The following is a 26,430-nucleotide window of genomic DNA, read 5'->3' on the forward strand; positions in this document are numbered from 1 at the left end:
AATTAAAGTGGGCTTATAGCCATTAAAATTATTATCTTTGCTATTTTCATCTTCTTGTAAATGTCACTCATTCCTAAGACTGTAGTTAACCTGGCATTTCAAATCAGAGATTTCATAGGCCAGGATGTCACAAGGAAACCAAGAAAAACTTTAAATGAGAAAACAATTAGCATGGATGTGCAAAATTAATTAGCTTAGTTGAACACTTTATTTGGCTTAATGTATTCTTTTTAACCAGAGAAACAGTTAAAGAATGAACTGTTAAAAGCCGGTCAACACTTATTTTTCTGTATAAGATGTCCAGATGGAATTTGAAATATGAATTTGGAATCAAATATAAAAAGTTAGACCATAAAGTTGTGGAGATCAGAGCAAAAGACTGATCACAGATCTTTGGGGAAATATTACTAGACGTATATGTTGAGTTAAAGGGTGGAGAAGGAGACAGAGTACTAAATAATAAGGCAGATTTGATGAACTGGTGAAATACACCCAGAAACCAAAAGAGGAGAGAATTCCAAGGAGGGTATGATCAATAACTGCACAGCCTTCTGAGAGGAGAGCAAGAGAGAGAACTGAGAACAGATAATTAGAATAAATAGCAAGGAGATCATTAGTATCTTAAGAAAACAGAGTATAAGGGTTAAAGGAGAAATGGGTAGTGAAGAATTTGAGACATAAGTTGGACTATGAAAGGAAAGGCTCCAACAGAGAAGGAATGTTTGAGGAGACAGGATTAATTTTTTTAAAGGGGGATGTTTAGAAAATTTTGAAGGTTCTAGAGAAAAAAGTGAAAAGGCATAAAGTGGTGGTTAGCCAGGGAGAAAAAGGTAGGTGGATCTTCCTCCACAGAGAAAGCAAAGCTGTTTAAGACACTTGGTAACCTGTGGAGGCCTTTCTAGCCTCGTGAGTTTTAAATTCTATTGTAAATTGTTTTATTTATTTACTTTTTTTTTTCCTTGAAGGATATGAATCGTATTCAGTCTCATTTTTGTGTGGTTGTGAGAATGTGAATTTTTAAATCTTGGGGGCGGGGAATTGAGAGGAAATAAAATTCTGTTAATAGTATAAAACCTTTATATGTATAATTTGCAATTTTTCAGAATTTGGGCTTCTAAGATTTCTCTTTCCTCAGAAATAGTTAACTCTAAACTGTGTTTTATTCAGTAACTAATTTGTGGATGTGAAATTATTTTAAGGTGAAAAACCATTTCAATGTAGTCAATGTGACATGCGTTTCATACAGAAGTACCTGCTACAGAGACATGAGAAGATTCATACTGGTGAGTGTTGCCACCCTTACTAGGGTTGTTAAAATTACCATTTCAAATATAGGGAAGAATTTTTAATAAGTAGCAACAACTTGTTGCCTCTTTGGTAATTTTGTTTAAGAGTATTTATCACAGCTCATCTTTTTTTCTTTCTTCAGTAAATCAATGTTAACTGTTAAGACTTGGCTTACTGTTTTAGCCTAACAAATTACTTTGAAGTAAAGTTTCATAATAACAGATATGTTTAAAGTGACAAAGGGAAGGAAGGAAGGAAGTTTTTGTGAAATAGTTGTTTCCTTAGATGTTTAACAGGTTTAGAGTAGGTAAAATTATCATTTGCGATAATTAGGGGGGAGGAAGCAAAATGCCTGAGTCTTAAATAACAATAACACTCCCCCCACCCTTATTTCATGTATGTAGCTTACTATATCAAGAGTTATAATCTTATAAATTGGAAACTTCCAATTTTTCATTCAAGTTGTTAAGGATTTAGAAACAAATATTTTGGAAGATTACTATAAAAGAACCCATACTTTTAAAAGTTGAGCCTCATTTTAGAGCAAATGTTTATTTGCATTTATTCTTTTTTTTTTTTTAACAAATGTAAAGTCAAATTTTATATGTGACCTTAATTTAGTATATTGTCAGCTTTTGACATCTGTAAGCACGATGAAAAATGTTTCTGTATAATTTATTTCCAGCATTTTGCCTTTTTGTGATGGAGTGAAAGAGCTGGTAAATTTATATAACTTTTGTTCTTACGTTTAAGTAGAATTGAAAAATGATGGAGATAATACTTAAATATTGAAAATACTAAAGTTCCTCATATACCTCTGTATGAAGTAGTCGAGCAGCTACCTGCCCAGTGTTGTTATTTAGATGTGTTCTCATGGCACCTGCAGTCCCTGTGAAGGGGGATCCTTGGACAGTTTATCATATAGAAGGAGCAAGCTTTTCTGCTTAGTAACTTTCCTTAACTTTATTTGCCCTGAACAAACATGAATGTGGCTTGTTCCTGTGCAGCACATTTTTATGCTTTGATGTTCTACTTTTCAAAGATCATTATGCCCACCACTCATTTCAGTTTCTTAAGTAAACATTATTCACTATTTCCAGATGGAAGGCAGTATACAAGGCACTTGGGAGGAAGAACAGCTTTATTGATTTTGTGTGTGTGTTTGTGTGTGTGTGACTTATATGGCTAAATTAAAATTTTGTACAATAATAAAACCCAATCAGATAATGATAAATGAAAACAGTTAAGTATTTTTATATGCTTTTAATGCCTATTAGATTTTAATGATTTAATGATTCACTCAACATTTATTGAGCTGGCAGTGTTTTTCAGATACTAGAAATAGAGAATAATAAAAGGTAGCTTCCATGGAATTTGCATTCTTTTTTAAATTTCCACTAGAGTATAGTTGATTTATCATTTTGTGATAGTTTCAAAGTGTACAGCAAAGTGAATCAGCTATGCATATACATACATCCACTGTTTTTTAAGGTTCTTTTCCCATTATAGGCTATTACCAAGTATTGAGTAGAGTTCCCTGTGTTATACAGTAGATTGTTATTAACTATGTATTTTATATATAGTAGTGTGTTTATGTCATCCCCAGTCTCCCCATTTATCCTTGCCCTCCTTTATCCCCTGTTAACCATAAGATTGTTTTCTACATCTGTGACTCCTGTTTTGTAAATAAGTTCATTATGATATTTTATTTTTATCTGGTTTCACTCAGTATGGTAACCTCTGGGTCTGTTCATGTTGCTGCAAATGACATTATTTTGTTCTTTTTTATGGCCGAGTAATATCCCATTGTCTATATGTGCCACGTCTTTATCCGTTCTTCTGTTGGTGGACATTTAGTATTGCGCGTGTTCCGACTGTTGTAAACAGTGCTGCAGTGAACATTGGCTTGCATGTATCTTTTTGAATTATGGTTTTTCTCCAGTTTTGGTTTATAAAAACTAAAATTAAAAATTATGATTTTTCTCTAGGAGTGGGATTGTTGGGTCATATGGTAGTTCTGTTTTTAAAGGAACCTCCATACTGTTGTCCATAGTGGCTATACCCATTTACATCCCCCCCAGCAGTGCAGGAGGGCTCTCTTTTCTCCACACCCTCTCCAGCATATATTGTTTGTAGATTTTTTTTATGAAGGCCATTTTGACGAGTGTGAGGCAATACCTCATTGTAATTTTGATTTGCGTTTCTCTGATAGCAGTGTTGGAGTTTACATTCTAATGTGAGAGATACACATGTAAAGCCCACTGTCCAAAGTGTTGTAGAGTTTGTACAAAATACTTTTGTACCCTGAAGAAGAGCCAAATATGCTGCTTTTGAAGACTACATAGTGAAGGCAATAAAGAAAAACTGAGAGGCTCAGTTGAGAGAATGTATTTGAGTCTGAAAAAAAGGTTTTCAAAACATTACCTACCCTTATTGCACCCTGTTATTTTCTATTCTGTTCTAGTAGCCAGTTCTTTTTTGCGGTGCTGGTTACAATTTAGTGATACCAGTTTGGAAAAATAATTGTGCTGGGCCATGGGCTATCTTGAATTTCAACAGGTTTTGTTAGATAGTTCATGTTTATTGAGAATTTACTAAGACTAGACATTGTGCTAAATGTTTGTTAAATGTCTCATTTAGTCTTTATACTGATCTTGAAAGGGAGATGCTATTATTACCATTCCCATTTTTTTAGATGAAGAAGCAGTAGAATGCACACAGAAGTTAAGAAGCTTTCCTAAATTTATATAATCTAGTGTATGGTGGAGCCAAGATTCCAGCTCAGGTTTCTGCAACTCCAGAGCACATACGTGATATCACTAACTGTGAAGAATGACCAGAAACAGAATGATGTTGTTTGGCCTTTGGGAATTTTTCTTGTTCTACCACTAAGCCAGTTAAGGCTTAGCCTTCCTGTGGGTTTAGTAACACCTAAAAGGGGTGGAAGCAAAGGCCGGAGTTCTCAAGGTACAAAAAGGAAGTGAAGTCGCTCAGTCATGTCCAACTCTTTGTGACCCCATGGACTGTAGCCTACCAGGCTCTCTCCGTCCATGAAATTTTCCAGGCAAGAGTACTGGAGTGGGTTGCCATTTCCTTCTTCAGGGGATCTTCCCAACCCAGGGATCAAACCCTGGTCTCTCACATTACAGGCAGACACTTTACCATCTAAGCCACCTGGGAAGCATTCCAAGGTACAGAGATGACAGGGAATTGAGTGGAACCAGTCAAACCAGTCACTGTGGTTTTTTAACAGAGAAGTTTCTTTTGAAGAGAAATGCAATTTTGCTCATTATCACCACCCCTCACCCCCCAAGTGGAACTGATATAAAGGAAATAAATTTTCCTTTATTTCATTGTTCTTGATTCTTTTTGTGTATGCCATTTCTGAAGATAGTGAGATAGTTTTGTCCTGTTACCAGGTTACTTATAAGCTGTACTGAGCTGGAAATATGTGTATAAAACAACATAGATATTCTCCATCATTTATGATTTTGTTCTTAGAGTTCTTTATTTCATCTTTTAAAGGACTTTTATTTTTGGAGGGCATTGTGCCTAAAGTTTGCCAATGTCAAGACTTTCTCTGTAGGTCTTATTTAGAAGAATGCATTGAAATAATTAGCAGTAAAAAAGCTTTTGCATATATTGCTTATCCATTTTTAAAGTGTCATGAAAGTAATGTCACCTATCTGCTGAGCCTTAAACGTTGTGTGGTGAGAAGACCTACCAGTTCTTAGAGGCTTTGTTTTCCTTATAGCCTCCCTTATCCTCTTGGGTCTCTTTATACTGTCACCTCCAGTCTCCCAGCCTCTGAGCCTATGTCCGTTCCATTTGCAAGATGGTTAAAAATCATTACCTGCTTGGCTGCTCTTGTCACCAATTAAGAAATCTTCTGAGGCTTTTAAAACCCAGAAACCTAGCTTGATTTGGTTTTCAAACTGAAAAAATTTAAACTCAGCCTGGACAGGTAATTATTACTTGATTGTTTGCTAAATTTGAACTGGCCTATGAAATACTAGGGTAAAGTACCAACGCTGATCCCTGAACATTTGATTAAAGCTCTGTTCTTTTAGCCTAAGGCACTGAAACTGTCAAAAGTCAGGTATCCTTGCTGCTGCTGCTGCTGCTAAGTCGCTTCAGTCATGTCCGACTCTGTGTGACCCCAGAGACAGCACCCCACCAGGCTCCCCCATCCCTGGGCTTCTCCAGGCAAGAACACTGGAGTGGGTTGCCATTTCCTTCTCCATTGCATGAAAGTGAAAAGTAAAAGTGAAGTCGCTTAGTCGTGTCAGACTCCTAGCGACCCCATGGACTACAGCCTGCCAGGATTTTGGCAGTTATGGGAGATTTATGTCTTTTGGGAGTGTATTATAGATTTTGTTGATATGGGAGATAAGGTGAGGATTTGAAGCCAAGGTTGAAGATAATAATCCTAATGATTGTTTTGGCTAGGGTCAGAATTACTGGTAAGGTATACACCAAAGGTAAATATTCATCACTGGGGGATTTACCTTGTGATCAGGGGCCTGTATCTAAGGTGCTTTTTCCTTTGCCTTTTCTAATGCACGTGTTCTTTCTCTCATCACTTTGTTACCATTTTAGTCTAAGGAAATTCCATCTTATTGCCATGAGTAGGGTCTGGGGGTTTGAAGAGTAAAGAACTTTAATTTTATATTAATTTTCTGAATTCCTTCAAGTAGTAAGTCACAGAATACTTACTCTAATATTCTGACTATTATAGCAAATTATGGCTATTTTCTATAGTTGTGGCAATTTTCATAACGTTTTTTATTTTATTAGTAAAAATGTTATAAAATAATTTCTATATTTGGGTAAGTTTTTATAAAGTGATTTTCTTCCCAAAATAAAAGGGATTTTGAAAATAAACCAAATCATTTAGAATTATACATATTTATTAGGTTTCTTTTCTCACAAAATTCTTTTTTAAGGCTTTAGATCTTGAATGTATGCAGTTCTGTAGATACAAATGTAGCAAGAAGCACTGGAAATCAGTCTTCTAAGTTGGCATTCTTAATATCTGAAAACATGCATTGATCTTCTTTTCCTCTTGACTGTGACTTTTATTCACAACCATGTTAAATAGTTGAATGGCAATATTATTATTATTACTATTTTTATAACCAGTTGGGCTAGTGAGGTGGAGTCAGAGAGCATGTTGATTCACCCTTGACTAAGTTTGTTCAACACTTTGTATTTCCTTCAGTATCATTCAATTATTGACAGAAATTAATTTACCTCTCATTATTTTGAAGCCTTAACTTACCGTTTATTAGCATAATAGAGAAGTTTATTAAAAGAAACTGTTGCAGACCTAGTTAAACTCGTTATTTGTGGCAAAGAAGGAACTGAATATTGTTTGGGATACTGAAAAGGTTGCACACAATATGAGCACTTGGCATTGTGATTGCTGAAGCCAGACAGCACTGGTGCAGACAGAGCTTGCCAAGAAAGATTAAGCAGGGAAGTACAGATTGCTGTTACTGACATTCTCTGGTCTAACAAAGTTTTCAGAAGCCAGATTTTTTTTTCTTTGCAAAACTGTTAATAATTCATATTAAATGATATGATAGTGTAAAACATAAAAGTTTTAAGACTATTTAACAAAATATCTCAGAATATTAAAAAAATGATACACATGCACATATGCATGTATGTATAAAAACTATACTATAGGTTTTTAAAACTATTTTGTTTCGGGGGATGGCAGAAGTCATCCAGAAAGTTAACTCCATTTAAACATACCTTAGAACTGAAATATAAAGAATCAGAGGATTTATAATGAAAGTGCATTGTTTTCAGTTAATTATATGCATTTTGTGTGTGTGAGTGTTCTTCTCCTCAAATCCATGTTAGTTTATAGTGTATGTAGTTAAAAGAAAAATGTTTACCATTTGTTATGACAGGTTTCTAGTTTAACAAATTGGGAATCTCTTGAAGTAGTCTCATTCTTACTTCTGTGTAATAAATCACATGGATGAACATGTGAATCACATGACTCACAATTTGACATATGCTACAAATAGTCCCCGCCTGCCAACGCAGGAGATGTAAGAGAAGCAGGTTGGATCCCTGGGTCGGGAAGATCCCCTAGAGGAGGGCATGGCAGCCCACTCCAGTATTCTTGCCTGGAGAAGATCATGGACAGAGGAGCCTGGGGTTGCACAGAGTCAGACATGACTGAAGCAGCTTAGCAGACATGCATGTCCTTTAGGAGTTTGGTTAAAATAGACCAATGAGGATTTAGATTGGTGGCCCTGTGAGTTAGACTTAGTTCCTGTGTGACATGTGAGTCAAGTGTCATCACAGGAACTATGAAGCAGAAGCATGATGTTAGCTAGGACTGGGTGGGGGCAAATCTGGGATGTACTGAAGTTGGGAATCTTTGGGGAAGGATAGGTAGACAGATACACAGATAATTTGGAAACACAGAATAGCAAGTTAGAAATCACGCAGACAAGAAGCCACTAGGATCATTGCAGATGCTGGATAACAGGAGTAGTGTGACAGATTTACTAGTTTAAAAGAACCAGGAGAAGGAGGTGCTTTTAAGATAGTTAAAATGTTAGAAATTGCCAAAAGTCACCGTTATCATAAACCTAGTAATACTGTCAGATTTATTGAATACCTGTTTTCTGCCAAACACTGTATTAAACACAGTACGTAAATTATCTTGCTTTATCATCAGAGCAGTTCTGTGAAGAGGGCACTATTCCTTTTTTAAAAAAACAGGTAAGGAAGTAAAGGTTAAGATGATTAAGAAATCTGCCCTAGTGTATACCTAGTTCAGTTAGTGACACAGTTCAGTCTTAAGAGTTCTTGCTCTTAACTGCTGTGCTATTGAAAGAGTAAATCAAGCACCAGGAAGATTTTTAGTTCACAAAAACTTTGGTTTCAAACATGGAGGTTTTTATTTTGTTCAGGAAGGAGAAGAGCCATTCCTGGGCCTGGCCTCATGACTTGCAGCAAGGCAGTTGGGTATGTCTGAATGAGAACAGTCTATGGATGTAGGCGTAAGAACAAAGGCAAGATGAATAACATGTAAAGGGCCATTCTGAGTAGAGCAGAGAGGGGTAGACTAGAAAGTGTGATTTTAGAATTATGTTGTTAAGCGTGGATGCCAAGCAAAGGGGTGTCAAATTTATCTTGTAAGCATTATAAAAAAGCAGTGCATTTAACTGCCATGTTGGAGCTGTTTTGTGAAGAAAGCTAGAAATTTGACAAGTGTGTTACTTTTTTGTTAACTATGTATAACTAATATGAAAAATTATAGCTTAGATAATGGTGTACATTTATTAATCAGGTTTACTTTTAGTATTAAAAAATAATTTTAAACATATAGAACAACATTGTTAAGCTTCATGAAATATAAGATAACTTCAATTTTCACCAAGTTTATGAGAAGTAGACAAAATTTGGAGACTACTGAATATTACTATAAAACAAAGAAAATTAATTTTCCTGGGCTTTAGAGCCTCTTTTTCTTTGAGCAGTTTAGGATGAGCTAATTTTTCAAAAAAGGGCTGAAAGAGGACTCCCAATATTAACTTCACATAGAATTTTTAATTTTTTAAATGTTACTTTTGACAGCAGTTTCTCATTTTTGATGTTTTGCTTTTTCTTTTTTAACCATTTTCAATATGGTTAGTCTAGAACAAGATAAGTTTCTCTACTCTTTCTCTTGTTGATTTGCCTTTCCTTAATATGGCTTTTTCTCTGCCTCCTCCCTTGCATTCTGCAGAAGATGAAGCTTTAAGACAGTTGAGTCTGGCTCTGATGTTTTACAAATCCTTTGACATCATATTCTTTTGGAAGAACAGTTAATTACTTCCTTTAAGTCAAACACCTGAAGAGCTTCAGGATTCTCCAGTATTGAAGCTGCCTTTTGGACAGCTTACTTACTGTTCCAGAACCCGGTTGGATAGATGTTGGATGACTACATTCATGACTTTCATATCTTGAATTTATTAAGATTCAGATGTCTGGATAGGCTGACAACACATTTTAAAAATTTGTTGATAAAGTTTTTAGTTTCACTGACTGAATGACACTTAGGCTTAGAATTCATATATTTTAGTATTATATTTTTTATTTGGCCCTTTTGGTGAAAGAGTGACTGACAAAATGTAGTAGTTGATATGGACTCAGTCATCGCAAAGAAATTTGGTTTAAAATATTTAGGGCAATCTAAATTTGCTTATCAAGGTCATTCATTTTTAATTTTTCTGGATACTTTTAAGATCTTTAGTTGTTGATCTGAAGAGTCTCTGTTTTTTAAAAAAATGCCTAAAGTGTCATCATTCTCAGCCCCCATCTGAACTTTATGAAAGTGTCTTGATAGTTTTTGAAAGCAGCCACAATAGTAATAATAGCTTCTGCATATTTTGTAATTTGTTTTGCTCTTCTACAGATCTTTTAGGGAGATGATGCTGATATGAAAAATGGAGTCGTAGGACTGGCACCCTAATGTAGTGCTAGGTGGTTACTGACTGGTACATCCAGCTTCTCCCAGGGCTGCCTTTATGCTGTTTGCTTTATTAGTTGATGGAAAGTACTTCTTACTCTATTTCCTGCTTGGCTACGTTAAAAAGCTGATAGACAAGTTAAGCTTATGGACCGCCCCACCGCCCACCTGTCTTGGTATATTTTCATCCCTCTGTAAATTCTTTTACAAGGCCTAATTGATTCTTCTTTACCTACATTTCATTAACTATTTTGACTTTTACTTTCTCAAGATATTTAAAGAATTAATGCTTTCAGTGTGTTTTTTAAATTATTCCAGAAAATGTATTCATTCAGCTCTTAATTACCTTAGGGGATTGATCAGATTGTACATAATTTATTTAAAAATTAAAAAGACAAATGCAGCTGTGAAAAAATTACTATCAACACAAAAAGAGCAATCTATTTATTGCTCTTGTTTGAATGACATGGTGTTCTATATAGGCTTGTTGTGCTTATAGAATTGAGATACTCTCTTCATCTTAAAAATCAGTTAGAGATATTCTTGCCTACTTCATCTAGCTTTTAGTTCTTTATAGTTGGATAGAGAGGAGAGGGACACGGAGTCTGATCAGCTGAAACTCGAGGGTCTTAAGTTCTAACTTTATTCCTATAGAAAATATCCCTGTTCTTAAGGTATTTTATTTTTTATATGAGAATTAGGAAAAAAGGACAATAGACTCATGGAACCTGGAACTGAAAGATACTTTAAAATGTTAGGGTTCAGTGACAAATGCAAGAGTTTTCCTTATGTCGAAGCCATGGACATAAATATTAGGGACTGGTCAGGAAACACTTGAGGGGCTGCTCTTAAGGGGATGAGAAGCTAAGAAAGGGTGGAGAAGAGAATGACTGTTGTGGGGAGTGGTGGCGACCACCTGCCAACAGTATTGCTTGATGCTCTGCTTAATTACTGAGAGTTCTAGATTACTATTTAGTGGGAGAATTTGCTCAGTGAGTGGCTCAGTAATGTTACCTAGGCTTTTTTTGATATTAAAAATAAAAAGATTGTCTCTAAGAGAGAGACAATAGCAAAAACTCTTAGCAGAATATCTTTTGGGGTCATTTCTCCCCTTGTATTTCGTGTGGTATTTTCTATCTCTAAGCTATTGCATGTGTATTGTTTTATGTTTTGGATGACAGTTCTTGAGCTATAAATAAGTCCCTGAATATTTTGTATAAAGTTTGCATTACATCATTAACTGGGATGAGCTGAGAGTTGAAACTACTGCTCTCTGATAGTCCTGATTTATAGCAGTGTTTTGTTGTTGTCATTCAGTTGCTCAGTCGTCCCAGATTCTGTGATCCCTAGGACTGCAGCATGCCAGGCTTCCCTGTCTTTCACCATCTCCTGAAGCTCGTTCAGACTCACGTCCATCGAGTCGGTGATGCCATCCTACCATCTCATCCTCTGTCGTCCCCTCTCCTCCTGCCTTCAGTCTTGCCCAGCATAAGGGTCTTTTCCAATGAGTCAGTTCTTCACATCAGGTGGCCAAAGTATTGGAGCTTTAGCATCAGTCCTTCCAATGAATAGTTAGGACTGATTTCTTTTAGGATTGACTGGTTGGATCTCCTTGCAGTCCAAGGGACTTTCAAGAGTCTTCTGTAACACCACAGTTCAAAAGCATCAATTCTTCGGCACTCCACCTTCTTCATGGTTAACTCTCACATCCATACATGACTGCTAGAAACACCATAGTTTTGACTGTACAGACTTTTATTGACAAAGTAATGTCTCTATTTTTTAATGTCCTGTCTAGGTTTGTCATAGCTTTTCTTCCAACGAGCAAGCATCTTTTAATTTCATGGCTGCAGTTGCCATCTGCAGTCATTTTGGAGCTCAAGAAAATAGTCTGTCAGTTTCCATTGTTTCCCCATCTGTTTGCCATTACTCCTTGGAAGAAAAGTTATGAGCAACCTGGATAGCATATTCAAAAGCAGAGACATTACTTTGCCGACTAAGGTCCGTCTAGTCAAGGCTATGGTTTTTCCAGTAGTCATGTATGGATGTGAGAGTTGGACTGTGAAGAGGCTGAGTGCCGAAGAATTGATGCTTTTGAACTGTGGTGTTGGAGAAGACGCTTAAGAGTCCCTTGGACTGCAAGGAGATCCAACCAGTCCATTCTGAAGATCAGCCCTGGGATTTCTTTGGAAGGAATGATACTAAAGCTGAAACTCCAGTACTTTGGCCACCTCATGCGAAGAGTTGACTCTTTGGAAAAGACTTTGATGCTGGGAGGGATTAGGGGCAGGAGAAGAAGGGGACGACAGAGGATGAGATGGCTGGATGGCATCACCGACTCGATGGACGTGAGTCTGAGTGAACTCCGGGAGTTGGTGATGGACAGGGAGGCCTGGCGTGCTGCAATTCATGGGGTTGCAAAGAGTCAGGCACGACTGAGCGACTGAACTGAACTGAACTGATGGGACCTGATGCTATAATCTCTGTTTTTTGAATGTTAAGTTTTAAGCCAACTTTTCACTCTCTCACTTTCATCAAGAGGCTCTTTGGTTCCTCTTTGCTTTCTGCCATAAGGGTGGTGTCATCTGTTATTGATATCTCTCTTGACAGTCTTGATTCCAGCTTGTGCTTCATCCAACCCAGCATTTCTCATGATGTACTCTGCAATTAAATAAGCTAGGTGACAATATGCAGCCTTGATGTACTCCTTTCCCAGTTTTGAACCAGTCTGTTGTTCCATATCCGATTCTAACTGTTGCTTCTTGACTTCCATACAGGTTTCTCAGGAGGCAGATAAAGTGGTCTGATATTCTCATCTCTTTAAGAATTTTCCAGTTTGTTGTGATCCACACAGTCAAAGCCTTTAGTGTAGTCAATAAAGCAGAAGTAGATGTTTTTCTGACATTCTTTTGCTTTTTGTATGATCCAGCTGATATTGGCCATTTGATCTGTTGCTCCTCTGCCTTTTCTAAATCCAGCTTGAACATCTGGAAGTTCATGTACTGTTGAAGCCTAGCTTGGAGAATTTTGAGCATTACTTTACTAGCGTGAGAGATGAGTGCAATTGTGCAGTAGTTTGAGCATTCTTTGGCATTGCCTTTCTTTGGGATTGGAATGAAAACTGACCTTTTCCAGTCCTGTGGCCACTGCCGAGTTTTCCAAATTTGCGGGCATGCTGAGTGCAGCACTTTTACAGCATTATCTTTTAGGATTTGAAATAGCTCAAGTGGAATTCCATCACCTCCACTAGTTTTGTTCATAGTGATGCTTCCTAAAGCCCACTTGACTTTGCACTCCAGGATGTCTGGCTCTAGGTGAGTGATCACACCATTGTGGTTATCTGGCTCATGAAGATCTCTTTTGTATAGTTCTTCTATGTATTCTTGCCACCTCTTCTTAATATCTTCTTCTTCTGTTAGGTCCATACTGTTTCTGTACTTTATTGAACCCATCTTTGCATGAAATGTTCTCTTGGTATCTCTAATATCCTTGAAGAGATCTCTGGTCTTTCCCATTCTATTGTTTTCTTCCATTTCTTTGCATTGATCACTGAGGAAGGCTTTCTCACCTCTGCTTGCTCTTCTTTGAAACTCTGCATTCAGACGAGTATGTCTTTCGTTTTCTCCTTTGCCTTTTGTTTCTCTTCTTTTCTCAACTGTTTGTAAGGCCTCGTCAGACAACCATTTTGCCTTTTTGCATTTCTTTTTCTTGGGGATGGTTTTGATCACTACCTCCTGTATAGTGTTAGGAACCTTGTCCATAGTTCTTCAAGCACTCTATATATTAGATCTAATCCCTTGAATCTATATGTCACTTCCACTGTATAATCATAAGGGATTTGATTTAGGTCATACCCGAATAGTCTAGTGATGGTATTTCCTGCTTTCTTCAATTTAAGTCTGAATTTTGCAATAAGGAGTTCATGATCTGAGCCACAGTCAGCTCCAGTCTTATTTTTGCTGCCTGTTTAGAACTTTTCCATCTTCGGCTGCAAACAATATAATCAATCTGATTTCGGTATTGACCACGTGGTGATGTCCATGTGTAGAGTCTTCTCTTGTGTTGTTGGAAGAGGATGTTTGCTATGAGCAGTGAGTCCTCTTGGCAAAACTCTATTAGCCTTTGCCCTGCTTCATTTTGTACTCCCAAGACCAAACTTGCCTGTTATTCCAGCTATCTCTTGCAGTGCTTGGGTTTTAGATGAATTAATTAGCTATTAAAATTTTTTCCACTACCTAAAAGTAACTTCTGAAACAAATTGCAGTCTTTCTTTTTTTTCTTAAATGAAAAAATTGCTTTTGTAATGACATATGTTAGTGATCCCATTATGTTACTCTAGCAGATGATGAGAGTCTGAACTAACGAACAAAACATTAATACAGCAGGACATTAGAAGTCTAATGAAATAACTTTGAAAGACATTTTAAAGGAAGAATAAATATAGATGAAGTTTAATAACAATTTAAATGGAAGGAGCTAAAGGAGCAAGACTTTTTTAAGTTTTTATTGTGGAAGCTTGGTTTTCAAATAAAATCTTGCATGAAGCGGCGTCAGTAGTCAAGGCAGATAATTTCAGGTGGTTTTCTTGACTCTTAATAAGTTGACAGATGTTTCCAGTACTACTTAGTTGTTATTTATTCAAGGAGACAATGCTAGATTTCAATCGACTAAAGAAGTAGCCTCCCTGGAACAACATAGTCAAGAATATTTTTTGAATGGAATTATATACATTTGGCTGAATTGCATGGTATGTAAATTAAATTTCAAGGCTTTTTTTAAAAAAGTACCTGAGAAAACGTATTTCAATATAAGTGCAGTGTGAACTCCACCAAGATGTGTTGTTACAACTAATGGTGGGAGAAATATGTGTGGAGCAGAAAGAAGTTTAGTTGGCCTAATTTACAAAACTTGAGAAAATGTATAGCATTTAAAGCTTATGGCTATTCATTGTATGATATGCTCAGACTTTTGTGGAAAATATTTGAATATATTATGTGTCATTGAGCTGGTAGATCAACGGCAAACTTCATTTGCTCTGGGGGACTTCTGGTGGAAGTTTTGTCTTAAATAGAAACTGAATATCCTGACTCTTCTACTGTACAGCTATTTAATATCTTAAAATTGGTAAAGTTTTATTGAAAGTGTTTGCATGTAGGGCCAAGGTTAGATTTTTTTTGTGGGGGCAAGGTGAGAACAACCACTGTCTACCACCATTATTTGAGTATTGAAGAATGACTTTGGAAAATTAGCTTTTGCTGAAGATGTGAAAATTCAACCTACAAGGGGAAAACAGTATTTACAGTGAAGCTTCTACTGTGGTAAAGTCATTTTGACAGCTGTTAATGTTGACTCACAAAATGCTGCTTTATATACTTACAATGTTGTTACAAATTACAGGAAGTACAATCTCCTTTCCCACATAAGTATGGGGCAGATTTTTCCAAGTTCAAGCTACACTCTGATCAGTTTTTGGACCTTTTTACAAATGCAAAGGAAATTTCCATATTTGAAAACTAAATTGTAACTCTACCTAATCTTCAATTGGAAATAATCTATGATGTGATAGTATGCTGAAAAGATGAATAATTAAGAAAAGAATCTAATAGAATTCTGTATATCTCTTCCAAGTGTTGAATAATTCTTGAAGTTACGTTTTCATGGATATCAGTGCCTATCTTTGTGACAAAACAATTTCAAAGAATTCTTGTTAAGTTTCATTGCAAATTAGCATTAGCAAATAAACACTTGCAATTGACTTTGATGACAGGGAGTACTAACTTTGAATCCCAATTCAGCAAAATGCAACCCTCTCATATAAAAAAGGTTTCCGGTCTTCTCATTAGTACATGTGCATGATGAAAAATTACATTCTGTCATCATCAGCATTCTGTTCTGAATTTCAGCAGTAAAATATGTGGACTTTTTTTGCCCTCTTGTTATATGAGTATGTATACACTGTCCTTGATTTTACCTTTCTGCTCGCAAAGCTTAATACATTCACCATTTGCCCTTTTAGAGCAAGTTTCCTGGTCTCTGTCAAAGGTTACTCCTTGACTGTCCTACTCGTTCTTAGGCTTCTGCTTTGTTGGCCATCTTGTCATTGACTCTTCATTACTGTTAGTCATGTTTTAGACCGTTGGATACTAAACCTCAGTCGCCTCGTGATTTCAGTTTCTCGTTTTCGAAGCATTACTTCCTGCTAATGCCTTCTAGTACTTCAGTTTCAACAATTTTTTTTGTCTCCACTAGCTCCCACAGTGGGGCTTCTGTGGTTGCTCAGACAGTAAACAGTCTGCCTTCCATACAGGAGACCCAAGTTCAATCCTGTCGGGCGTGGCTGAGCAATTAATACACAGCTTCTGCAGTCCAGTCATTCTACCTCCTTGTTACTATCCCTTGTTTCCCTCATATCTTCATTACTTTTTTTACACAGCGTAAATCTTGTCATCATTTTTTAAAATCACTCTTTTGCTTATGCTCGAACAACTTGTGCTCTCTCTTACATAGTACTCGCTTTGCTGAATTACAGCTTTGGTGGGAAATTTATTGTTTTTCAAGTCACTATATTTATAGAGTTCAATAGATCGATCTTTTACTTCCAACAGGGTATAATTGAGATATAATTGGCATGTAATACTGTATAAGTTTAAGATGTACAGCATAATGATTTGACATGCATACATCATGAAATGATGACGACAGTGTTTAGTGACCATCTGTCATCTCATATAGATACAAAATAAAAGGAAAAGAAAAAAAGTTTTTCCTTGTGATGAGAACTTTTAGCATTTACTCTCCTAGCAACTTTCTTGTATAACATATAGCAGTGTTAAGTATATTAATCATGTTGTACCCCTATATCCCTAATATTTATAACTGAAAAGTTGTAACTTTTTACCACTTTCATTGGCATACAAAGATACTACATTAGTATTGACTACACACATACATTTCATCCCTGTGACTCATTTATTTTGTAACTGGAATTTTGTACCTGTTAATTTTCCTCACCTTTTAAATTCACTCTCCACCCCTGCCACCCTCTGGCAGCCTCCTGTTTTTACTTTGTGTCTGTGACTGTTTCTGTTGAATATGTTCGTTTCTTCTGTTTCTTAGATTCCACATATAAGTGAAATCATATAGTATTTGTCTTTCTCTGACATACTTCACTCGGGCAGGTTTTTTTTTTGTTTTTTTTTTTTAATGGCTCAGTGACACTCCAGTTTATCTAGGAATCATCTTTTAACAGTAACCTATGGATGGGCACTTAGGTTATTTCACTGTCTTGACTATTATGATTAATGCTGCAGTGAACGTAGGGTTGCATATATCTTTTAAAAATATTAGTGTTTTCCTTTCCTTTGGAAAGAGCCAGTAGTGGAACTTCTGGGTCATACTGTAGTTCTAATTTTAATTTTTTGAGGAACCTTCATACTCCTTCTTGTAGTTTGGTTCGGTTCATTCGCTCAGTCATGTCCGACTCTTTGTGACCCCATGAATTGCAGCACACCAGGCCTCCCTGTCCATCACCAACTCCCGGAGTTCACGCAAACTCACGTCCATCGAGTCAGTGATGCCATCCAGCCATCTCATCCTCTGTCATCCCCTTCTTCTCCTGCCCCCAAACCCTCCCAGCATCCGGGTCTTTTCCAGTGAGTAAACTCTTTGCATGACGTGGCCACAGTACTGGAGTTTCAGCTTTAGCATCATTCCTTCGAAAGAACACCCTGGACTGATCTCCTTTAGGATGGACTGGTTGGATCTCCTTGCAGTCCAAGGGACTCTCAAGAGTCTTCTCCAACACCACAGTTCAAAAGCATCAATTCTCCAGCGCTCAGCCTTCTTCACAGTCCAACTCTCACATCCATACATGACCACTGGAAGAATCGTAGCCTTGACTAGACGGACCTTTGATGGCAAAGTAATGTCCCTCCTTTTGAATATGCCATTCAGGTTGGTCATTACTTTCCTTCCAGGGAGTAAGCATCTTTTAATTTCATGGCTGCAGTCACCATCTGCAGTGATTTTGGAGCCCCCAGAAATAAAGTCTGACACTGTTCCACTGTTTCCCCATCTATTTCCCATGAAGTGCTGGGACCAAATGCCATGATCTTCGTTTTCTGAATGTTGAGCTTTAAGCCAACTGTTTCACTCTCCTCTTTCACTTTCATCAAGAGGCTTTTGAGTTCCTCTTCACTTTGTGCCATAAGGGTGGTGTCATCTGCATATCTGAGGTGATTGATATATCTCCCGGCAATCTTGACTCCAGCTTGTGCTTCTTCCAGCCCAGCGTCTCTCATGATGTACTCTGCATATAAGTTAAATAAGCAGGGTGACAATATACAGCCTTGACATACTCCTTTTCCTATTTGGAACCAGTCTGTTGTTCCATGTCCAGTTCTAACTGTTGCTTCCTGACCTGCATACAGGTTTCTCAAGAGGCAGGTCAGGTGGTCTGGTATTCCCATCTCTTTCAGAATTTTCCACAGTTTATTGTGATCCACACAGTCAAAGGCTTTGGCATAGTCAATCAAGCAGAAATAGATGTTTTTCTGGAACTCTCTTGGTTTTCCATGATCCAGTGGATGTTGGCAATTTGATCTCTGGTTCCTCTGCCTTTTCTAAAACCAGCTTGAACATCTGGAAGTTCACGGTTCACTCATTGCTGAAGCCAGGCTTGGAGACTTTTGAGCACTACTTGACTAGCGTGTGAGATGAGTGCAATTGTGTGGTAGTTTGAGCATTCTTTGGCATTGCCTTTCCTTGGAATTGGAATGAAAACTGACCTTTTTCAGTCCTGTGGCCACTGCTGAGTTTTCCAAATTTGCTGGCATATTGAGTGCAGCACTTTCACAGCATCCTCTTTCAGGATTTGAAATAGCTCAACTGGAATTCCATCACCTCCACTAGCTTTGTTCCTAGTGATGCTTTCTAAGGCCCGCTTGACTTCACATTCCAAGATGTCTGGCTCTAGGTGAGTGATCACACCATCATGATTATCTTGGTTGTGAAGATCTTTTTTGTAACTGTACCAATTTACATTCTCACCAATAGTGCACAAAAATTTCCTTTTTGTCATATCCTCACCAATACTTACTAGCTCTTGTCCTTTTGATAATACCCATTCTGACATGTGTGCGGTGATACCTCTTTGTGGTTTTAATTTACATTTCTCTGATGATTAGTGATAATTAGTGGCCTTTTCATTTTGTTGATCATATCCTTTGTTGTACAAAAACTTTTTAATTTGATGTATTGTGTCTTTCCCATTGGTAAGACACTGAAAGGGGGTCCCAGGGCTTGATTGAAACATATGAAGAAAATACCTACCATGGAAAGGCACTGGTGGTGGCAAATTTGGTTTTTACCGAGAAATACCCAGCGCTCAGTTGAAAGACACCAAGGTGGCTCCTTTGTAGAAAGATGTAAGGAATGGAGCTCATACTTGGAAGTACCTAGTTAACTGCAGAAATTAAATCTTGACCTAAATATTGAGGGGGCTCTTTAATGCATATGCAGTTAAAAATTAAAAGCTGGCTTGGTAAAATCTTAAGCAAGGCCTTTTAAGGGGAAACTCAGATTTCTCTCTTTGAGTTATAAAAGTCCTATCTGATCTTCCTAGGTTCTTCTATTGTGTTTGTTTGTTTATATTAGGACTTCCCAAGCGGTGCAGTGGTGAAGAATCTGCCTGCAATGTCGGAGACCCAGTTCGATTCCTGGGTAGGGATCCCCTGGAGAAGGGAATGCCAGCCCACTCCAGTTTTCTTGACTGGAGAATTCCATGAACAGAGGAGCCTGGCAGGCTATAGGCCATAGGATTGCAGAGTCAGACACAACCGAGTGACTAACACTAGTACTAGTCCCATTTGAAAAATGTAACTTTTTCCATCTCTAGAATAAAACAGAAAGCTGTGCTGAATTAGGTGCACTTTAAATTTTCAGTGGGTCCTTAATGCCTACTGAAATTTATTTCTTTAGTCTGCTCATTCTACCACTCATCTAGATGGGGTCCATTTTTCAGCTCATAGACCAGTTCCTGCTGCCTGTTACTGTAATTAAAATTTTATTGGAATATAGCCATACCCATTCCTTTATCCAATGGCTATGGCTATTTTCTCTCTATAACAGCCAATTTGAGTAATTGTGAAAAAGATTGTATGATCCTCAAAATCTAAAATATTTATTGTTCAATTTCTTATGGCTTTATGCTTGCCAGTCTTTCCCCAACATATTTTTATTTTCTCCTTTCTATAAATCTCCATTTTCTCCTACTTTCTCATGTTCAGCTGATTACTTGCTTTCTATTTCACTGAGAAAATCGAAATAATCAAAGAGAACGTTAATAAATTTCTAATACTGTATCTATTCATTTATTAGTGAGAAAGTTTTGATCTTTTGGAGGAAGATAGGTTGCTAGTGATTATTTTGCAAAGTAGCTGAAGATTTTCCAGTATTTTGTGTAGGGATACATATGAATAGTTTAAATTTTCATTTTTTTTTCATCTTTAAGGGATATACGTTTTGTTAACTTTAGACTTTTTTCATTATTTTAAATTGAGACATAATGTACATACAATAAGCTTTACTATTTTTGGTGTATATACTCTTAGTATATACATACACTGTATATGTAAAAGGATAAGCATACACATTTTTGTAACCCACTACAACAATCAAGATATAGAACAGTCTTATCGCTCCCCAAAATTTCTCTGTAATTTTTAGTCAGCTTTTCCCCTACCCCTGTCCTCTGGCAAATACTGATATGTTTTTCTGTCTCCTTAGTTTTCCTCTTCCAGAATATCATATAAATTGAATCACACGGTATGTAGCCTTTTGAGTCTGGCTCCTTCCACTCATCCTAGTGCATTTGAGTCATTCCTACTATTGATGCATGAGTAATTAATTTTTTTTATTGTTGATCAGTATTCTGTTGTATGGATATGTATCACAGTTGGTTCATCCATCCCCCTGTTGAGATATATTTGGGTTGTTACTAGTTTTTGGTGATTATGAATAAAGTTTCCATAAATATTTGTTATAAAAATTCGTGAATAGCTTTTTTTGCAAACATATTTTCATGTTGCTTGGGAAACTAAGAGTGGACTTGCTGGGTGATATGGTAAGTGAATGTTTAATTTTATAAGCAATCACTGAATTGTTTTGCAAAGTGATTGTACCATTTTGCATTCCCATAGTGACTTAGAGTTCCAGTAGATCTGTGCCATTGACTTCCCTTAACACTGTCAGATTTCTTTATTTTAGACATTGTAATAAGTGTGTACTAGTATCTCATTATGGTTTTAATTTGCATTTCCCTAAGGATCAAACATGTTGACTATTGTATTTTTATGTTGAATATTAGCTTCATATTTCTGACTTTTGTAAAATAAAGAGTAAAATGGTAATGAATTTACATTAATATAAGTATTTTCTGAAATATGCAGAAATCCCAAAACAAAAATTTGCCTGAAATATTGGACTTTATTTTTCTGCCTTTAGTATTGAACATAAGTTTTATTAATAGTATATATTTCAAAGAACAGTGTAAATATTTTTACATTTAGTAGATAATAAACTGTTCCTATCTAACATCTGTTATCTAAAAAAATTGCTTAAACTATTTCACATAAATCAGTGTTAGAACCAACCTGAAGCACCAACATAATTTAAGTGGAAGATATGGAAGATAAATTACCTGTTTAGAAAATATTTTTAGTATGTGACTTATATTTAATTATATAGGATGTAATTTGTCAGATTTGTGCTGTGCTTGCAACAGTTAAGATGCTGTTACCACATTATATGTTAAGTTAATGATGCATTCTCAATTAGCAGTGACCCTCATTCATAATGCATAATCTAAAAGTACATAATGAACTTCATAGAGACCTGATAGATCAGAGAGAATGGGTTATATAAAAATTTAGAACTTATATTGCGAAAGTATATAGTTGTTGGCACTAAGTATTAAATTTTAGCTATAAAAATAATTCTTTGTTTGATATAAAAAACCCAGGCTCAGGCTGGCTTAATCCATTTGGGGATTTAGGTTATCATCCTCCCCAGTATGTGTTCAGAAAGAGGGTGAACCCTCTTTAAAAGAAGAAATCATCCAGAGTTTGTACAGCTTTTTACATACAGTACTTTGCATTCAGTCAAAATTATAGTACATGCCAAGTAATAGGATGGAATCACAGAAAGGCAAGAGGAAAAAAAGATAATAAAATCTCTAAGGTGATCCAGATTTAGAAGTATCAGAGAAGGGCTTTAAAACTTAAACGGACTAATATGTTTTAAAAAATGATATAGAAGGCAAAGAAAATAGAGAAAAAGAATTTTACTAAAGAATTGTAAACTGTGAAAAAGAAGCAAATGAAAATTCTAAAACTGAAAAATAGAGTAATTGATATAGAGAACATAGCACATAGGTTTAATGGAATAATAGAGGCAATAAAAGAGGTGAGTGAAATGGAAGACATCAGTAGAAAATATCATAGAAAAAAATGAAAGAAAGAATTGTGGGATATAATCCTTCTTAACTGGGATATAGATAGTGTTAGTCATAATAGAAAATTTAAAAATGGGTTCATTAAGACCTTTTGTTCCCTATAGACAGTGTTAAGAAAGTGAAAATAAGTCTGATAACTATGTACAGAATTCCTACTGATGTATTATGAAAAACAAACTAGTAGAAAAGAGTGTGGAGTGCTTGAATAGATAGATACTTTATACACCAAAAAAGGATACCTAAGTGATCAAGAAACATACGAAAGGGTACTCAGAGCCACCAGCAAAATTACGTAAGATTACAATTTGATACCACTTGCATATACTTCAGAATGGTGAAAATGAAAAATACAGGTGGTACAAAGTACAGACCCTCTGTATCTGCAGTTCTGCATCCATGGGTACAGCCAACCAGAGATCAGAAATATCACATGATCTGCAGTTGATTGAAATTTGGCCTCTGGGGGATTTTGGTATCCACAGGGATTCCTGGGTCCAAGAGACTACTTGGTTGCTAGATACTAAGGGATGACTGTACTTTAAAGGTTGTGGAGCTTTATACAGTTGGAGCTCGAATATTATGCTGGTGGGTATGTAAGTTGGCACAACCATTTTTAGTAAACAGTATCTACCAAGGCTGCACGTGCACGAACTCCTGATATGTCATTTTCACTTGTCATTTAACGCCTATATAGTGTGTGTGTGTGTGTGTGTGTGTGTGTGTATATATATATATATATTCACCAAGAGACATGTAACAGATGTTAAGCCAGCATTGTTAAGAATAGCCCTAAACTGGGAACAACCCAGATTTCCATCAAGAGTTAAATAAATAAATTGTAGTACATTCGTATGAGAGAATGCTAGACATAGCATTATAAATAAACCTTAAAACTATAACATTGACTGAAAGAAGCAGACACAAAAGAATACATGCTATATGACTCCCTTTGTGTGAAGTTTATAAACAAGTCAAAATGTATTATCTGTTAGAAATCAACATAGTAATTACTAATGGAGAAGGAATAGGAGTGCCTCTTGAGTACCTATAACTCGTAAGTTCTGTTTGTTGTTTGGGATGCCTGTTATACAGGTGTGTTCACTCTGAGAAAATTCATCAGTCTGCATTTTTACTTGGTGTAGGTTATATTGCATTTCAAGAAATTTGTTTTTAAAATATGGTGAGAGTATTTTCATTATATTTTTTAAATATGCTTTAAAATTTCCATAATAGGCAGTTAAGGCAGAACTAATATTGATGTTGGAAGTTGGATAGTGATTATTTTTGAGAGGTTAATGGCCAAGTGAGGTTTCATGAGGCACTTAGGAGATGCTGATAATGTTCTATTTCTTTATTATGGATGCTTGTTACAAGCATTAGTAGGATTTGTGAAAATTAGGTGAACTGTGATTATGATTGGTTTGCTTTTCTGTATCACTGTTATTATATTCCAATAAAAAGTTCACTTGATAGTAAGAAGGGAGGAAAGAAAGAATTAGTTGAAACAAAATTTGCCTAGTGCTGATAATTATTTAAACTGAGTTATCTCTGACATAAATCACAGCAGGATCCTCTATGATCCACCTCCCAGAATTCTGGAAATAAAAGCAAAAATAAACAAATGGGATCTAATTAAAATTAAAAGCTTCTGCACAACAAAGGAAAATATAAGCAAGGTGAAAAGACAGCCTTCTGAATGGGAGAAAATAATAGCAAATGAAGCAACTGACAAACAACTAATCTCAAAACTATACAAGCAACTTATGCAGCTCAAGTCCAGAAAAATAAACGACCCAGTCAAAAAATGGGCCAAAGAACTAAATAGACATTTCTCCATAGAGATGTCTCCAATAGACATACAGATGGCTAAATAGACATTTCTCCATAGATATGTCTTCAGTAGACATACAGGTGGCTAACAAACACATAAAAAGATGCTCAACATCACTCATTATTAGAGAAATGCAAATGAAGACCACAATGAGGTACCACTTCACACCAGTCAGAATGGCTGCAAAACCAATACAGAATTGTAAAGTAAAAATTAAAAATAAATAAATTAATTAAAAATAAAAAAAAAATAAAAAAAAAGAATGGCTGCGATCCAAAAGTTTGCAAGCAATAAATGCTGGAGAGGGTGTGGAGAAAAGGGAACCCTCTTACACTGTTGGTGGGAATGCAAACTAGTACAGCCACTATGGAGAACAGTGTGGAGATTCCTTAAAAAATTGCAAATAGAACTGCCTTATGACCCAGTAATCCCACTGCTGGGCATACACACCGAGGAAACCAGAATAGAAAGAGACACATGTATCCCAGTGTTCATTGCAGCACTGTTTATAATAGCCAGAACATGGAAACAACCTAGATTCCATAAGCAAATGAATGGATAAGAAAGCTGTGGTACATGTACACAATGGAGTATTACTCAGCCATTAAAAAGAATACATTTGAATCAGTTCTAATGAGATGGATGAAACTGGAGCCAATTATACATAGTGAAGCCAGAAAGAAAAACACCAATACAGTATACTAACACGTATATATGGAATTTAGAAAGATGATAATGATGACCCTGTATGCGAGACAGCAAAAGAGACACAGATGTGTAGAGGAGACTTTTAGACTCTGTGGGAGAGGGAGAGGGTGGGATGATTTGGGAGAATGGCATTGAAACGTATACTATCATGTAAGAAATGAATCGCCAGTCTATGTTCGATGCAGGATATAGGATGCTTGGGGTTGGTGCATGGGGATGATCCAGAGAGATGATACGAGGTGGGAGGAGGGGGTTCATGTTTGGGAACTCATGTACACCTGTGGTGGATTCATGTCAATGTATGGCAAAACCAATACAGTATTGTAAAATAAAGTAAAAATAAAAATTTAAAAAAACACCACACACACACAAAATAATTAACTGAGTGGTGAGTACATGAGGGCTCTTTAGAGTCTTCTCTCTTTTTATATATATTTGAAGATATTCATAATAAAATTAAGATAAACTATGGGGACAGAGCAGATAATTGTTTGCCTGGAGAATGGGGAAGGAAATGACAGAGGGGCAGGCGGAAGGGATTATGTAGAAAAACAGGAAACTGTGGTTTTAGGTAAATTCATGATGCTTATTGTAGTGATGTTTTCAGAGTTGTATTATTTTGTGAAAACTCATCAAATAGATAGTGTAAAAAAGGAAGCAGACAGGTTTCAACCGATACACTTCTATCATTTTCATGGATATTTCCCAACAGAAGTACTAAAGTGAAGTCGCTCAGTCGTGTCCAACTCTTTGTGACCCCATGGACTGTAGCCTATCAGGGTCCTCTGTCCATGGGATTCTCCAGGCAAGAATACTGGAGTGGGTTGCCATTTCTTTCTCCAGGGGATCTGCCCAACCCAGGGATCGAACCTGGGTCTCCCGCGTTGCGGGTGGACGCTTTACTTCCTAAATGAATTGATGAAAGCCCGGATTACCTGATGTACTTATTGATCTACAGTTTGGGATTGCTCTGAGATAACAAGGTGCATGAATTTGATGCTAAAATTAAGCCACCAGTGTTCATTATTACCCTAACTTTGGGCAGAAGTTTCCTAGCCTTGCCAAATGAGGATAATTTACTTGACAAGAACAGAGTTGATTTAAATGTAAGAGTGCCCAGCATGTGTTTGGTGCTTAGTAGGTGCTCTATAAAATGTTAAAATAATGACATAAATAAGGCACATATTCTAGGTTGGAATGCGATTTCACCTGCAAGATGGCACTTTGAAAAATAGAGTGCTTGGAGCAGACCACTTCATACCATGTCCCTGGAACCTGTAGTGCTTGTTCCTTCTCTTTAGCTACTTAACTGACAGCTGAATTCAGAAAAGGTAACTATTGAAATTGTCACTGATTGAGTCAGACTACCTGGATTCTTTGCGTGAAAGCTCTGTTATGTTCCTTGTTCAAATTAAAGCATCTATTAATACACTGTACTTATCAAACATTTTGTATGTGAAGTAAAAGTGTAGGTTGTAGTTAATATAAAAAGGCAAATCACAGTATTGTGGCAGAACAATAGAGACAGTGTTAAGGATAGGTAGACAGTTAAAGGATCTTGATTAGCTCTGATGAGAAGGATTTTATTGATGAACAGAGTATTTGTTGAGAGAA

The 26,430-nt window shown here is 36.5% G+C and overlaps 1 protein-coding gene and 1 long non-coding RNA gene across 8 annotated transcripts in view; one reads left to right on the plus strand and one right to left on the minus strand.

Moving 5' to 3' along the window:
- The window catches only part of ZNF148 (zinc finger protein 148), a 148,297-nt gene that overhangs the window by 94,360 nt on the left and 27,507 nt on the right, over positions 1-26,430 (plus strand). For all 7 annotated transcript variants that reach the window (XM_040250249.1, XM_040250207.1, XM_040250241.1 and 4 more), the window contains one exon: positions 1,200-1,283. In XM_040250249.1, the coding sequence (XP_040106183.1) occupies positions 1,200-1,283 (84 nt within the window). The remainder of the gene's footprint in view (positions 1-1,199; positions 1,284-26,430) is intronic.
- LOC120870543 lies at positions 440-24,876 on the minus strand. The gene is made up of 4 exons (XR_005722796.1): positions 24,866-24,876; positions 10,195-10,206; positions 6,740-6,743; positions 440-575 (listed from the first exon to the last, which is right to left on the minus strand). It is a non-coding gene; the product is annotated as an uncharacterized LOC120870543 (long non-coding RNA).

The sequence above is a fragment of the Oryx dammah genome, unplaced genomic scaffold, assembly GCF_014754425.2.
Source record: "Oryx dammah isolate SB20612 unplaced genomic scaffold, SCBI_Odam_1.1 HiC_scaffold_2, whole genome shotgun sequence".
Classification (NCBI taxonomy): domain Eukaryota; kingdom Metazoa; phylum Chordata; class Mammalia; order Artiodactyla; family Bovidae; genus Oryx; species Oryx dammah.